The sequence below is a fragment of the Littorina saxatilis genome, linkage group LG2 (genome assembly GCF_037325665.1).
Source record: "Littorina saxatilis isolate snail1 linkage group LG2, US_GU_Lsax_2.0, whole genome shotgun sequence".
Classification (NCBI taxonomy): Eukaryota; Metazoa; Mollusca; class Gastropoda; order Littorinimorpha; family Littorinidae; genus Littorina; species Littorina saxatilis.
The window spans coordinates 77,568,960-77,585,350 of NC_090246.1; the positions used below are offsets into that span (position 1 = coordinate 77,568,960).

At 40.8% G+C, this 16,391-nt stretch overlaps 2 protein-coding genes across 2 annotated transcripts in view; one reads left to right on the top strand and one right to left on the bottom strand.

Moving 5' to 3' along the window:
* Positions 1–16,391, top strand: part of LOC138959774 (titin-like) — a 533,368-nt gene that overhangs the window by 206,416 nt on the left and 310,561 nt on the right. Inside the window, exons 121-130 of the mRNA XM_070331384.1 lie at positions 6,020–6,091; positions 6,380–6,454; positions 6,855–7,154; positions 7,592–7,734; positions 8,165–8,366; positions 8,726–8,840; positions 10,144–10,224; positions 14,211–14,298; positions 14,640–14,940; positions 16,091–16,212. Of these exons, the coding sequence (XP_070187485.1) occupies positions 6,020–6,091; positions 6,380–6,454; positions 6,855–7,154; positions 7,592–7,734; positions 8,165–8,366; positions 8,726–8,840; positions 10,144–10,224; positions 14,211–14,298; positions 14,640–14,940; positions 16,091–16,212 (1,499 nt within the window). The remainder of the gene's footprint in view (positions 1–6,019; positions 6,092–6,379; positions 6,455–6,854; positions 7,155–7,591; positions 7,735–8,164; positions 8,367–8,725; positions 8,841–10,143; positions 10,225–14,210; positions 14,299–14,639; positions 14,941–16,090; positions 16,213–16,391) is intronic.
* LOC138960431 (uncharacterized) lies at positions 2–1,193 on the bottom strand. The gene is made up of 2 exons (XM_070332342.1): positions 150–1,193; positions 2–31 (listed from the first exon to the last, which is right to left on the bottom strand). Exons 1-2 carry the CDS (start codon positions 1,191–1,193, stop codon positions 2–4), a joined length of 1,074 nt encoding a protein of 357 aa, XP_070188443.1.

The window sequence follows — 16,391 nt, forward strand, 5'->3', positions numbered from 1 at the left end:
CTTAAGGAGGAAGTTCCGACAGATGAGGCACCTACAGAAGAACAACCAGAAGATGTAAAAGAGGAGGAGGTTCCAGAAGAGGAACAACCTGAAGTTACAGAAATAGAACACTTCAAAGAAGAAATGACAATCTCTCCAGAAGAGCCAACAGAGTTGGAGGAAGAGAAGTTTGAAGTATCCGTTGAAAAGGAAGAGGCTCCAGAAGAAGAACAACCTGAAGTCACCGAAAAGGAACACTTCAAAGAAGAAATCACAATCTCTCCAGAAGAGCCAACAGAGACAGAAGAAGTGAAGTTTGAAGTATCCGTTGAAAAGGAAGAGGCTCCAGAAGAGGAACAACCTGAAGTCACCGAAAAGGAACACTTCACAGAAGAAATCACAATCTCTCCAGAAGAGCTTACAGAGACAGAGAAAGTCAAGCTTGAAGTATCCGTTGAAAAGGAAGAGACTCGAGAAGAGGAACAACCTGAAGTAACTGAAGAGGAACACTTCACAGAAGAAATGACAATCTCTCCAGAAGAGCCAACAGAGTTAGAGGAAGTGAGGTTTGAAGTATCCGTTGAAAAGGAAGAGGCTCCAGAAGAGGAACAACCTGAAGTCACCGAAAAGGAACACTTCAAAGAAGAAATCACTATCTCTCCAGAAAAGCCAACAGAGACAGAAGAAGTGAAGTTTGAAGTATCCGTTGAAAAGGAAGAAGCTCCAGAAGAGGAACAACCTGAAGTCACCGAAAAGGAACACTTCAAAGAAGAAATCACAATCTCTCCAGAAGAGCCAACAGAGACAGAAGAAGTGAAGTTTGAAGTATCCGTTGAAAAGGAAGAGGCTCCAGAAGAGGAACAACCTGAAGTCACCGAAAAGGAACACTTCACAGAAGAAATCACAATCTCTCCAGAAGAGCTTACAGAGACAGAGAAAGTCAAGCTTGAAGTATCCGTTGAAAAGGAAGAGACTCGAGAAGAGGAACAACCTGAAGTAACTGAAGAGGAACACTTCACAGAAGAAATCACGATCTCTCCAGAAGAACCATCAACGATAGAGGAAGTGAAGTTTGAAGTATCTGTTGACAAGGAAGAGGCTCCAGAAGAGGAACAGCCTGAAATCACGGAAAAGGAACACTTCACAGAAGAAATCACAATCTCTCCAGAAGAGCCAACAGAGACAGAGGAAGAGATCACTGAAACGACTGACATAGTTCCTCAAGTTGTTAGTGACTTTGTACAAACTCCTGAGGAGATCACGGAGGAAGTTCTTGATGAGGTGATCAGGGAGAGCGTTCGACCTGAAGATGTCACAGAGACCATTGTCAGGGAAACAGTTGTATCTGAGAAAAGACCAGAACTTCCTGAAGAGGAGCAACCCGACGTCTTCAAAGAGGAAATCACCATACCAGGAGAAGAACCCAGAAAACCAGAAGAAGAAACGGTTGTCGTAGAGCTTCTAAAAGAGGAAGTTCCGACAGATGAGGCACCTACAGAAGAACAACCAGAAGATGTAAAAGAGGAGGAGGTTCCAGAAGAGGAACAACCTGAAGTTACAGAAATAGAACACTTCAAAGAAGAAATGGCAATCTCTCCAGAAGAGCCAACAGAGACAGAGGAAATCAAGCTTGAAGTATCCGTTGAAAAGGAAGAGGCTCCAGAAGAGGAACAACCTGAAGTCACCGAAAAGGAAAACTTCACAGAAAAAATCACAATCTCTCCAGAAGTGGCAACAGAGACAGAGGAAGTCAAGCTTGAAGTAATGGTTGAAAAGGAAGAGGCTCCAGAAGACGAACAACCTGAGGTCACCGAAAAGGAACACTTCACAGAAAAAATCACAATCTCTCCAGAAGAGCCAACAGAGACAAAAGAAGTGAAGCTTGAAGTATCCGTTGAAAAGGAAGAGGCTCCAGAAGAGGAACAACCTGAAGTCACTGAAAAAGAACACTTCACAGAAGAAATCACCATCTCTCCAGAAGAGCCAACAGAGACAGAGGAAGTGAAGTTTGAAGTATCCGTTGAAAAGGAAGAGGCTCCAGAAGAGGAACAACCTGAAGTCACCGAAAAGGAACACTTCACAGAAGAAATCACAATCTCTCCAGAAGAGCCAACAGAGACAGAGGAAGTCAAGTTTGAAGTATCCGTTGAAAAGGAAGAGGCTCCAGAAGAGGAACAACCTGAAGTCACTGAAAAGGAACACTTCACAGAAGAAATCACCATCTCTCCAGAAGAGCCAACAGACACAGAGGAAGTGAAGTTTGAAGTATCAGTTGAAAAGGAAGAGGCTCCAGAAGAGGAACAACCTGAAGTTACTGAAAAGGAACACTTCACAGAAGAAATCACAACCTCTCCAGAAGAGCCAACAGAGACAGAGGAAGTGAAGTTTGAAGTATCCGTTCAAAAGGAAGAGGCTCCAGAAGAGGAACAACCTGAAGTTACTGAAAAGGAACACTTCACAGAAGAAATCACAACCTCTCCAGAAGAACCAAGAGAGACAGAGGAAGTCAAGTTTGAAGTATCCGTTGAAAAGGAAGAGGCTCCAGAAGAGGAACAACCTGAAGTCACCAAAAAGGAACACGTCACAGAAGAAATCACAATCTCTCCAGAAGAGCCAACAGAGACAGAGGAAGTCAAGCTTGAAGTATCCGTTGAAAAGGAAGAGGCTCCAGAAGAGGAACAACCTGAAGTCACCGAAAAGGAACACTTCACAGAAGAAATCACAATCTCTCCAGAAGAGCCAACAGAGACAGAGGAAGTCAAGTTTGAAGTATCCGTTCAAAATGAAGAGGCTCCAGAAGAGGAACAACCTGAAGTCACTGAAAAGGAACACTTCACAGAAGAAATCACAATATCTCCAGAAGAGCCAACAGAGACACAGGAAGAGATCAATGTTTCTTTTGAGAAACCATCTCTAGACACCACTGAAACGACTGACATAGTTCCTGAAGTTGTTAGTGACGTTGTGCAAACTCCTGAGAAGATCATGGAGGAAGTTCTTGATGAGGTGATCAGGGAGAGCGTTCGACCTGAAGACGTCACAGAGACCATTGTCAGGGAAACATTTGTATCTGAGAAAAGACCAGAACTTCCTGAAGAGGAGCAACCCGACGTCTTCAAACAGGAACTCACCATACCAGGAGAAGAACCCAGAAAACCAGAAGAAGAAACGGTTGTAATAGAGCTTCTCAAAGAGGAAGTTCTGACAGATGAGGCACCTACAGAAGAACAACCAGAAGATGTAAAAGAGGAGGAGGTTCCAGAAGAGGAACAACCTGAAGTTACCGAAATAGAACACTTCAAAGAAGAAATGACAATCTCTCCAGAAGAGCCAACAGAGACAGAGGAAGTCAAGCTTGAAGTATCCGTTGAAAAGGAAGAGGCTCCAGAAGAGGAACAACCTGAAGTCACCGAAAAGGAACACTTCACAGAAGAAATCACAATCTCTCCAGAAGAGCCAACAGAGACAGAGGAAGTCAAGCTCGAAGTATCCATTGAAAAGGAAGAGGCTCCAGAAGAGGAACAACCTGAAGTCACTGAAAAGGAACACTTCACAGAAGAAATCACTATCTCTCCAGAAGAGCCAACAGAGACAGAGGAAGTGAAGTTTGAAGTATCCGTTCAAAAGGAAGAGGCTCCAGAAGACGAACAACCTGAAGTCACCAAAAAGGAACACTTCACAGAAGAAATCACAATCTCTCCAGAACAGCCAACAGAGACAAAGGAAGTCAAGCTTGAAGTATCCGTTGAAAAGGAAGACGTTCCAGAAGAGGAACAACCAGAAATCACGAGAAAGGAAGACTTCGAAGGGGAGATTAAAATCTCTACAGAAACATTAGAAGAAACTATTGAAAAACAGGTATCTGAAGAAGAACAGCTTGATATCATAGAACAGGAATATTTCAAAGAGGAAATAAACATACCTGGTGAAGAACCACGAAAACCAGAACAACAAACCCTTGTAGTTGAGCTTCCAAAGGAAGAAGGGAAGGCTCCTACAATGACAGAAGAAAAACTTCTCGAAGCAACTGATGAGGAGGCCCCTGAAGTGACAGAAGAGATACTTCTTGAAGTCACTGAAGAGAAACCGTTTGAAGTACCTGAAGTCATGGAGGAGGCCCAAGTGACGGAAGAAGTACTTCTCGAAGCAGCTGAGGTGAAGGTATCAGAAGGAACAGAAGAGGAACCTCTTGAAAGGATTGTTGAGAAGGCTCCTGAAGTCACAGAAGAGAAAAAGGTTGCTGAAGAAGAGGAGAAGACCACTGAAGTCACCAAAGAGAAGAAGGCGTTTAAAGTTACAGAAGATAAACCTCTTGGAGTTACTGAGGAGGAGGTCCCTGAAGTGACAGAAGAAATACTCCTTGAAGTTACTGATGAGGATATTCCTGAAGTAACGGAAGAGAAAGCTCTTGCAGTTACTGAGGAGGAGGTCCCTGATGTGACAGAAGAAATATTCCTTGAAGTTACTGAGGAGGATATTCCTGAAGTAACGGAAGAGAAAGCTCTTGAAGTTACTGAGGAGAAGGCCCCTGAAATCACTGAAGACGAAAAGACCCCTGAAATCACTGAAGAGGAAAAGACCCCTGAAATCACTGAAGAGGAAAAGACCCCTGAAATCACTGAAGAGGAAAAGGTCCCTGAAGACACAGAAGACAAACCTCTAGAAGCAGAGAGGCCACCAGAAACACCGGCTGATACATATCAAGCTGCTCTAACAGAGAAGGAGACCACAGATGAGATCAGCAAGATCTCTCCCCTAGACACCTCTGAGGAGGTTGTTAGCCAGGAACCTGGAGAGAGACAGGATATTCTGATTCAGAGTCTGGATGTTCGCACTGCACCGGATGACACAGGTATGAGCATCCTGCTGAAAGAAGCGCTGCCTATTTGCCATGCTGGCCAACTGACTGCTCGAGCGCACTGCTTTTCGATTTGTGTTTTGCACTGCAGCTGTAGCTGCTGCGATCATTAAAATAAACCAAATTGCTGGTGCGCTCGTTTTGTGTGAACACTTTTGCTGCTGTTGGACTAATTAATGTTTTAAATATTATTTGATCACATGTTCTACGGCACAGTAATTTTGGACTGATGTTTTGCATGATTTGTTGCAGACTTTGCAAGGCAGTAAACTCAACTTAATGCTTTTTGTTTTTGTTAGATTTTTGTTTGATTTCTTTGGTTTTGTTTTTCTCTGTAGTTTAAGTATATTTGGTTCATCTGGATTAACTTTATACTGTAGTTCTCAGTTCTTTAGTTTGTTACTCTTTCGTTTTTGTTTTAGTGCTAACACTTGTAAATAAGACTAATGTTCAGTTCTTTTAATTTGTTTTTGTTTTTGCAATATGTGTAGTTTCTAACTGCTTCTTGGTACATGTAGTGTAATGAACATAGAAATTTGATTTCATGTTCTTGTTTTGTTTTGCATGATTTTTTGTATATGCTTGTTTTTCAGATACTTCTAATTTGAAACCTCTCTTTCTTGATGTATATTTTTTATAGATAATTTTCCATGTTGTAATAACGTTCCTCTTGTTTTTGTGTAGGATTTTGTGAGTAAACCACAGTGTGGACTTAAGTTGTTGTTCACAACGTATGTAGTTGTATTGTATGTAACCTCATAATTATGCGTTGTCTATCATATTTCACCAAAAGGGGTTCATCTGTTGTAGTTGTTGTGTAATAGTAGACGGGTTTTTATAGTGTGAATGTCACCTTCCATGGTGACAAGTCTACCTGAATTTTCTGTAGTATTTTTGTGCATGATCATCATCTGTATAATGATTATTCATCCATCACTTCACAATTTATGTTCCATTGGTTAGAAAAGTTATTCATCATTGTCACTATCATCAGCAGTTTTTCTGTAGCTCTGATCATTATCTTCTATATCTGTAAAGGTCATTCCTTTTGTGATTACATAAACTGTTGGTCTTAACATGTGAACTAAGCAGTCGATCAGTGAAGGTAGTTAAGTTTACAGCGGTGGGCATGACGTTGTGAAACAAAGATAAGAATTTAACACTGGGTTTATAATTTTACAGGACCCGTGGAAGAACAGGAAGTCCATGTCGTGGAGGAGCTGCTGTCAGAAAAAGAAAAACTGGTCACAGCAGGTTGGTTAGATTTTATGCATATATCTTCTGGCACTTTGAAAGAATGAAATGTACTGCCTTTGTCATCCTGTGATAGGGGATTGTATAAAGTTTGTGCTTTTAATGGGGACATGGTACTTCGATGAAGAAATGATTCTGAAGGGATTTTACAGGAAGGTATTTCAACACAAAGATCATTGGACTGAGTCATCATGAAATCAATGAGTTGTTTTTATATATAATCAGTGGGTGACTTAATTCCAGAGGTCCGTCAATGATGAGTTTTATCTACTTGATTTTTTTTTTCAGAAGAAGAAAAGGAAGCTGTGTCAGATGAGGAAAAGAAAGAACCTTCACCAGAAGTGCTTGAAGCACAGTTTGTTGGTATGCAGTTTATGATTTCACATGTACTATATTTGATTTCAATTATTTAAATTTGTGGAGATGCTTACAGAGAAACGATCCACTTGAAAAAAGATTTGTTGATACAGTTTACTTGTAACTTGTTTAATTTAAAACGTAAATTTCAAACCTAATGTACAGAACTCCAGTTGTTGTATTCTACTTTCAGTCTGTGTATTTGAAACAAGGGATGGTAGGTCCAAAACTGACAACATTTTGAGCCCCTGCTGACCTTCTGACCCCCCCCCCAAAAAAAAAAAAGAGGGGGAACAAAGTTTTAATTATTTTGGATCGAGGTAGCAGTAAATGCATTGATTAGTTCAGACTAATTTTATTATAAGGCAAGATTGAAGTTCTAAACGTGACAATCCTGCTTTGACAGAAGTACAAGAAGAACACTATGCCCCAGAGATTCGTCTTGGGCTTGAGGACACTGTCACTCAGGATGGAAGTGAGGTACGCTTCACTGCAAATATCGTGGGTGTCCCAGAGCCTGAGGTCACATGGTACAGAGAAGACGAAGTTCTGTACAACTCTGATGAGTTTGAGATCACTCATGATGATCAGAACAACTACACCCTGTTTATTCATGACGTCCTGCCCGAGGATACTGGAAAATACGTTGTTGTGGCCAAGAATGAGTTTGGAACTGTCACATCCACCGCCCAGCTCACTGTTAAAGGTAAGAGGGGTACTAATAGTATTATGTTTTTGATTTAAATCTAAGTGTTATTGTCTTGTCTTCAAACTGAGTTTGATTCAGGGCATCCAAAGGGATACCCTTAACTCTGAACCCTGATTCTGTGCAGGAATTTTGTTACATGTGCTTTTGGGCCATCTGTTTATGTACATGGTGATGTTCTTTAATTAATCTCTCTCTCTCTCTCTCTCTCTCTCTCTCTCTCTCTCTCTCTCTCTCTCTCTCTCTCTCTCTCTCTCTCTCTCTTTCTCTCTATCTTCCTCACACTCTCTAAATTACCGGCTTGTTTTTTTTACCAATATATACAGGAGTAAGTGTGTTGGGAGTGTATGTGTGTGTGTGTACATTTGCTTCTGTGTCTTTGGTTAACAAGCCATTTGTGCATACTTTCACAAAATAACAACTATCCGTGACTGCAGTTGATGAAGAGACAGAAGAGGTCAAGCCAGAGGAGGCGTTGGGTCTGGCTCCAGAATTCTTGGAGAAACCTCGCTTCCAGACGGTGGATGAAGGAGAGTCTGTCACCTTCAAAGCAGCCATTGAGGCCACACCGACACCTGAGGTAGATCACATTGTTGTATTAATTTTGTATACCTTCTGCCATGAAACATTTTGACAAAATAAGTTCAAAGTAAGACTCATTTAAATAAACTACAACAAAAGGAAATACTTTTAGTTGAAAACAGACAACAGAATAAACATACACTCCAGTCACGCCTTGTGATGTGTCGACTTTTGTAGGGCATGTACAGCTTGGAAAATGGGGCTTGCAAATATATAATATGGAAAGGTACTTGTGTGTTTATTCTAGTTATTTAATTGTAACCAGAGAAACACTTCATCAAATAATTTCCCATTTGATGATCATTAGTGTGGTGAGTGTGTGTGTGTGTGTGTGTGTGTGTGTTTTCCAGCAAGAAGTAATGAAAGGTATGGAGTAAAAGCAAAGAAAGTTTGGCATACAAAAACCGCTATTCTTTCTATCTATATAGATCCTGTGGACACATGACAACATGGAGCTGCCAGAAGATGAGAGGTTTGTTGTATCAGTCACCCAGGACGAGGAAGTAAGCACCGTGACCAACGTCAGCCTTGACATCAGCAAAGTCACCGTGCAGGATTCCGGCACTTACAAAGTGCAGGCCACCAACGACCTTGGGCAGGAGAGCGTCACTGTCTCCCTGATCGTGAATCGTAAGTGAAGCAAGATACTTATAATGAATGGGAAATGTCATTCCAGCTTGTGGCAAAACCATGTTACTGAAAGCAACAGGAAGACGTCTTGAGTCTTGAATGTTATTTAAAGCAGACAAACAAAAGATATTTTAGATCTCAAAGGAGTGATATTTTTGGACTAGCTAGTCATATACCTGCCATATCAATAAAGACAGGAACGGTTTAAGGAAAGAAAGATGATGAACATGAGCTTTTTCATAAAACGTTGTAACAGATAGCTTAATAAAAAGTTATATGGAGGATGCAGGCTTGCTCTTCAAAAGGTATCAGAACAGTGGTATATCTGTAAAATTGAGCATGTGTTTTCTAACTTTTAGAACTATCAGAAGAGAGGACCGACTTCCGTGACCAGTTGCAGCCTTCAGAGGTCGAGAGGCCAGCAACTGAGGAGGTTGACGAGACCGACTTCCGAGCTGCACTCACTACTGAAGTGTAAGTTGTTTTGTGTGTGCTTACATGATCTTGGAATGCTTTTACCATTCTCACCCTGCACTTTGAAGATGTTGAATTCTGTTCAACCATAAAATCAACCTTGTCAAAAAAGTATATTCCAACCCCTAAATATATATGAATTTGAAATAATGAACGAGAAATGCTTTAGCTGTGTTCGTGAAGGCTGGTGCATGAGGCTGAACTGATGATAATTAGTTTTAACGTCCTCTTAGAACCAATTGGCCTATCTTGGGACAGGTAGAGTTGATATGCTTTATGGGGGGACAGGACACTGGACAGACATGCAAACAGAGAACACATATGATCGTGTTATAGATCTGGAAGTCTGTTGTTGCGATATTTCAAAGGCTGAACTGTTAACTTGCTTCTGCAGTAACAGAGATGTTGCTAGTTTGCATGCTCATCAGCAATGCCATGGTTTGGATTTCTGAACAAGGGTAGTGGATGTCTGTTTAGAAAATGTGAAAACAATTTTCACTCCTGGGGTAATTTGCATGGTGTTTTAAGGATATACTTCACTGCATGTACTTACTTCATGACACTGGTGTTGAATTGCTGTGTGATTGAAGTGCAATGTTAATTCCACAGAAGTTTAAAAAAAAATGTAATGATTTTTTTTTAATAAAATACTAGATGAATGTCAGCTAAAACACAGTGATTTTCAAGAAGGCATGCACTAATATGAAGTTTTTGCAGTTGTGTAAAACATGCAGCAGTCACCTTGTGTAGATAAAATTGATACGAGGAGGCCAAAAAAAGTAATGTGATACTGTTGTTTTTTTGGAAGATGGTGATGTTTCGTTCACCGTTGGCATGCCTGTGCTTGCATATAGGCTACCACCATGTTCCGCATTTCAATATTTCTTTGGCTCTGGCTCTTTTAGACTGCAAAATTGATTTTAAGATGGACAAGTGGGATGGGAGCTGAGATGAACTGTGCAAAAAAACATTTTGGAACAATGTTCATACCCAAATAAAGCATTTTTATTTCAGTGTAATTTGGTTCAAACTTTGTATGCTTAGGAATCTGGTACACTTTTCAGAATAAAGATTTATTTTACAAGGGTCACTTGACCGCTGCTCAAATAAGGATACCCCAAAATCAACCTGACAAAAACATAACGTAGGTTGCAAACCACTGTAGCAATATCATGGTGGTAATTTTCATCTGTAAGTACTTCATTTGCAAAGTAGAAGGGTAACAGGTTCTGATAAGTGCATGTGCTTGTAAATGCATGATGTTGATTGCATGCTGCAACTGGTTGTCAATGTTGTTACACAGGAAAACTAAGGTAGGGGTCCAGTTTGAGATGGAGCAGGTGGACTTCAGGCATCTCTTGAAAAAGACAACGCAAAAGTCTAAGTAAGTCAGATGATGTTCTTTGAGTCTCTAGATGATAACAATTGTGTGCTTTGCGGCAGATTACTTCAGCAATTAAAGACTATTGGTGGATATACCAGAACATATCCTGCGACTCTTGGTGGATACTATACTGTTCAAAAAAAGAAACGCATAGTTGCTACTTGCCAAATTTGTTTTATTTGTCGAAAAAATTAACAGAAAATCCAATATTTAGATTATTTGTTTGAAATTTGGTATGGACACAGTTGAATGCACACACAGTTCATTTGCATCTTCAAATCAATCAGTCAATCAATACGATTGGGTGCCGAGGCTGTCAAGTCAGTAGGGGGTGTGACTGCCTTGAGCAGCAACAACTGCCCGGCACCTTCTGGGCATGGACTGGATCAGATGCCGGATATCTTGCTGTGGGATGGTGTCCCACTCCTCCTGAAGTGCCTGCAATAGATCGCGGTGATTTGCCGGCGCTTCTTCTCGCCTGCGCACACGTCTGTCCAATTCATCCCAGAGGTGTTCTATCGGGTTCATGTCTGGCGACATGGATGGCCAGGGAAGCACCTGGACATGGTGGTCGGTGAGGAACTGGGTGGTGAGTCGTGCTGTGTGCGGGCGAGCGTTGTCCTGCTGGAATATGGCATCCTGGTCAGCCAGAAGAGGAAGGGCGTGTGGGCGCAGAATTTCCTCCACGTATCGCTGGGCAGTTATGCGCCCTTGGACGTGCACCAGGGTGCTCCTTCCAGCGGTATTGATCGCCCCCCACACCATGACGCCTCCACCACCATGAACGGGTGCCTCATCCACACAGTTGGGCGCGTAACGTTCGTTTACTCTCCGGTAGACCCTCCTCCGACCATCATGTCGCTGGAGCAGGAAGTAGGACTCGTCGCTGAACCACACGTGTCTCCAGTGATTCCGGACGGTCCAGCGAAGGTGCTGGTTGCCCCACTGCACTCGGTTCTGGCGATGGCGGCGGGTGAGGACAGCTCCTCTGTGAGGTCTGCGAGCTCTCAAACCAGCTTCATGCAGGCGGTTCCGCACGGTCTGGTCCGATAATCGGTGTGGCCCGGGGAGAGCCTGGACAGAAGATGAGGCCGACAGGAAACGATTCCGGAGGTGGCGGAGCCGTATGAAGCGGTCGTGAGCAGCAGTTGTCGCCCTTGGTCTTCCCGCTCGTGGCAAGTCAGCAACGGAGCCAGTGGCTTGAAACCTGACCCACAGTCTACTGATGGTGCTCTGGGACACGTGGAAGTGCCTGGCGATTGCACTTTGACTTTGGCCTGCTTGTAAACGACCCAATGCAATTTGGCGGTCTTCTCTGCTCAATCGGGCCATCTTTCGTCGCTGAATTGTCGTCTGATTTCTTTGTGGCGAACAATCCGCTTTTATGGGTTTTGGAAGACATGGTGAGAGCTCAATATTCCCCGAGTTTCACGAGATTACACTGAAGCATGACGAGTGGTCATGCCAAATGAGCAATTTTGACATTGTAGCCACTGATAACGCATGCGTCACGTGCAGAGCTCACTTGTGGCAATGGACGAAAGGTCGACGACCAGATAAACATTTTCTGCAGTTTGGTGGATATCCTTGTAGCCATATAACTAAATTAACCAAATATTACAAGCTATGCGTTTCTTTTTTTGAACAGTATAGAACCCTGCCACTGACATAGATGAATTACTTGTTCACTCATACCAGTGCAACCTGAGATTATGATGATGATCTTTATAGTAAAGAACCATTGAACTAGTATGCAGCATTAAGAGTTTGCATGTTTGTTGATGACAATAAAGACAGACTTGACAACAAGACATGATAGGATGGACATGCAGTGACATTGGCCTTGACAAGAAAAGATTAAGTTTGAGTTGGCAAGATAAATCTTTTGGCACAGAATGTTTACACTTTTCAGTGAACAAGTGTGACAACATTGTGTGGGTGTTTTGTTTTTTCTTCCAATTAATGTTTGTGCACGAACATTAAAATCTGGAGAGTGCATGACATCCTTATTTGAAAATGTGGTGCATGTATACTGAGAAACAAAGGTTGCAAAATAACCCTCAGGGGCCTGGTATAAAACAAGTGAGTTTAAATTGAGTGTTTGAAATAATAATATTTAGAGACTGTTATTTACGGGATAGAAATGTATGATATACTCCAGGTTTATTACATGTTTGAATTAAAATTTAAAAACAAAAACAAAAAAAACAAAAACTGGGAAAATTATGACACAACTGTTGAAGTCAGAGATTGGACAAGCAAACGGAGACTTTTGAATCTATAGGCACGAATAAATAATAATGGTGATAATGAAAATTTAAAAAAAAATAATAATAAAATAAATAAAATAAAAAAATAAAAAAATAAAAATATGATTATATACTATTATTATTTTTGGTATTACTATCATTATTATTGTTAAAAAAAAATTTTTTTAAAAAGTTGAAATTGAAAGTTATAAGATAAATTAATTGATATTTACTTCAAAGTAATTTCAGATTGTTATATATATTTTTTTTTAATCTACTTTGATTTTGTTTGTTTTAATAAAAAAAAGTGTGACCATTTGTTTTAAAATTATATAAATGTAATGGAAAAGAAGAATGTAATGGAACATTTTTTTTTTTAAATGAGGGCATTATAAATAGCTGCTAAGGAAAAAATGAATAGATAAGAAATAGTTATTAAGGAAAAATTAAATATGTAAGAATTTTTTTTGTGTGTGTGTGGATAAAATAGGCAATTTTTATTAATTTAAAAAAACCAAAAGAACAAACAAACCAAAAACCTTTTTTGGGGGGATTTTATTTAATAAACTGATTGACTGTTTTATATTTTGTATAACATAGATATATAATGTACTAGAATGAATACCCGCTTCGCCGGGTACCCGGCTTCACCGGGAAGAAGTAGAGCCGAATGATACCCGGCGAAGCCGGGAAGAAGTAGAGCCGAATACCCGGCGAAACCGGGTACCCGGCTTCACCGGGAAGAAGTAGAGGAATACCCGGCTTCGCCGGGATGAAAGCGTTGTGGACAGTGACCTTCTAAAAATAGTAACGGGAATATCCGGCTTTGCCGGGATGAAAGCGTTGTGGACAGTGACCTTCTAAAAATAGTAACGGGAATATGGATTGACGCCACAGGAAGGAAGGGAGATAAACGCAAAACACTGGATAAGATAAGGAAGAGTTACTGGGAATGGATCTGGGAAGATGAACAGAAAAACCAAAATCGGTTCAGCGCTGCTCGCTGAGAGCACGTGTTGAAAATTCTCATCGACCAGGTTGTGTCCGGGGTCTACCTGAATATGCCCACCAAATTTGAAGCAGATCCATCGAGAACTTTGGCCGTGCATCGCGAACACACGCACACACACACACACACACACACACACACACACACACACACACACACACACACACACACACACACACACACACACACACACACACACACACACACACACACACACACACACACACACACAGACAGACAGACAGACAGACACAAGTCGTATATATATATATATATAGATACTTAATATAATATATAATGAGCTGTTATTGATGTTATAAGATCGTAAAATAAAGCATCTCCGTTTGTAAGCCCTAATATCTCATTGAAAAAAAGCTGCCCCCCCCCCCCCAAAAAAAAAAAAAAAGGTTGCAACATAATTTTAGTGTGTTGTGTCCATGCCATATAAAAAGACAATAAGAAAACAAACTATTAGTCCCAATGTTTCATTATTTTATGAGGACCTCGCATGTAAACCTTTTTGTCAACATTACTATTTCTGGTTGATCATGTACGCGAGTGTGCATGAGGTAACTTTTGTTCTGCTTCCATGATGTGTATGTGCATGAGGTTACTTTTGTTCTGCTTTCATGATGTATGTGCATGAGGTAGCTTTCATTCTGCTTTTTTTTTTCACTGGAGCCGGAAGACAACCACATATTTTTACAACTTTACATTTTATGATACAGGAAATTTGAAACTGATGTCACTACAACAGCAGAGGAGATCCCAGAAGAGAAACCCGAGCAAGCTGCAATAGAAGAAGTTACTGTTGAGGTAAGCCTTCAGTTCAGGATAGCTTGTAAATCTGAGAATCAGTGTTTAAGAGTGCAGCACATAACTTGATGCTAGCTTTTACTTTTCTATCATTAGATCTGATACAAAATATTACTTGGATTAAGCTTTCATTTGTCAAAGAGAAGAAATTTAAATTGCAGTTCATAAATGGGCTGCAACTATCACTTTTTGTATAATATACTACATGAAGTTGGGGGTAGCAGTAAAGACTGCCTCCAGATAGAAAGGAAGAAATTAGACAAAACAATTAACCTAGAGACCTTTATAAGAGAAAGAATCTAAATATGAATGACAATGGAATTGCACACTATTGAAAACAGATTGCTCGCCCAGAAGAGACACAACCAGAGTTCCTGGTTCCCATCCAAGACCTGACCATCAAGGAAGGAGAGACAGCTCGCTTTGACTGCCAGGTGAAGAGCATAGCTGAGGTCAGCATCGTCTGGTACCACCAGGACAAGCCCATCAAGTCAGATGAGATCTTCCAGATTGTGCCCGGAGAGGAGGGACAGAGTTCCCTCATCATCGCTGAGGCTTTCCCTGAAGATTCTGGACAGTACACTGCCCGTGCTATCGGCACCACTGGAGAAGCTGAATGCTCAGCAGTCCTTACTGTGGAGGGTACGTTACTTTGCTTGTTTTGTGTTATTTTCATGCCAATGTCAGAAACCTGCATGCAACTGAGGCAAAAAAAAACAAGTCGCGTAAGGCGAAAATACAATATTTAGTCAAGTAGCTGCCATTTTTCCGCAAGACCGTATACTCGTAGCATCGTCAGTCCACCGCTCATGGCAAAGGCAGTGAAATTGACAAGAAGAGCGGGGTAGTAGTTGCGCTAAGAAGGATAGCACGCTTTTCTGGACCTCTCTTTGTTTTAACTTTCTGAGCGTGTTTTTAATCCAAACATATCATATCTATATGTTTTTGGAATCAGGAACCGACAAGGAATAAGATGAAAGTGTTTTTAAATTGATTTGGACAATTTAATTTTGATAATAATTTTTATATATTTAATTTTCAGAGCTTGTTTTTAATCCGAATATAACATATTTATATGTTTTTGGAATCAGCAAATGATGGAGAATAAGATAAACGTAAATTTGGATCGTTTTATAAATGTTTATTTTTTTTTACAATTTTCCGATTTTTAATGACCAAAGTCATTAATTAATTTTTAAGCCACCAAGCTGAAATGCAATACCGAACCCCGGGCTTCGTCGAAGATTACTTGACCAAAATTTGAACCAATTTGGTTGAAAAATGAGGGCGTGACAGTGCCGCCTCAACTTTCACGAAAAGCCGGATATGACGTCATCAAAGACATTTATCAAAAAAATGAAAAAAACGTTCGGGGATTTCATACCCAGGAACTCTCATGTCAAATTTCATAAAGATCGGTCCAGTAGTTTAGTCTGAATCGCTCTACACACACACACACACACACACACACACAGACACACACACACACACACACACACACACGCACATACACCACGACCCTCGTTTCGATTCCCCCTCGATGTTAAAATATTTAGTCAAAACTTGACTAAATATAAAAAGAAGAAAAAAAAAGAAAAGGTAATGTCTTGTAAAGAAAAAGATGTAGAGGGGGAAGAGAATAAAGCAAAATTGGAACAACCCCTTGTGTCAAAGCATTTGGAACGTTAATGGGGTTTGCTATCTGGGTTTAAAAGTACATGTATGGTTTCTTTGTGTGATTTTGTTTAATTGAAGGCACTGGAGTACAATGTGATAACCTTTTCTGTAACAGAGCTGACGTCTGAGGTGGGCTCAGTTGGATCCAGGCATGATGAGGAGCAAGAGGAGCCTGTACCAGAGACAGTTGTCGTTGAGGCAGCAGTCAAGATCCAGGCTGCCTTCCGAGGATACAAGGTATGATATACTTATATAATCGTGCATTATGTGTATAGCTTGAATCTAAGAGAATGTCACTGTTCAAACTTTCCTTTGAAGGCCCTGGAGCTGCAGTTGATGTTACGTTGGCAGGTGCTGGCCTGGTTACCAGCTAGAACTTGTACAGTGTGCTTGTCTTGTTTCTGTCTTGCCTGTTC

Bases quoted from the DNA above. Each gene is read 5' to 3' on its own strand.
- LOC138960431 (XM_070332342.1), bottom strand. From the start codon at position 1,193: ATGTCAGTCGTTTCAGTGATCTCTTCCTCTGTCTCTGTTGGCTCTTCT. The intron at 32-149 runs GTTGGCTCTTCT...GTTCTTCTGTAG, and splicing joins ACTTCTCTTCCTCCAACTCT to GTGCCTCATCTGTCGGAACT.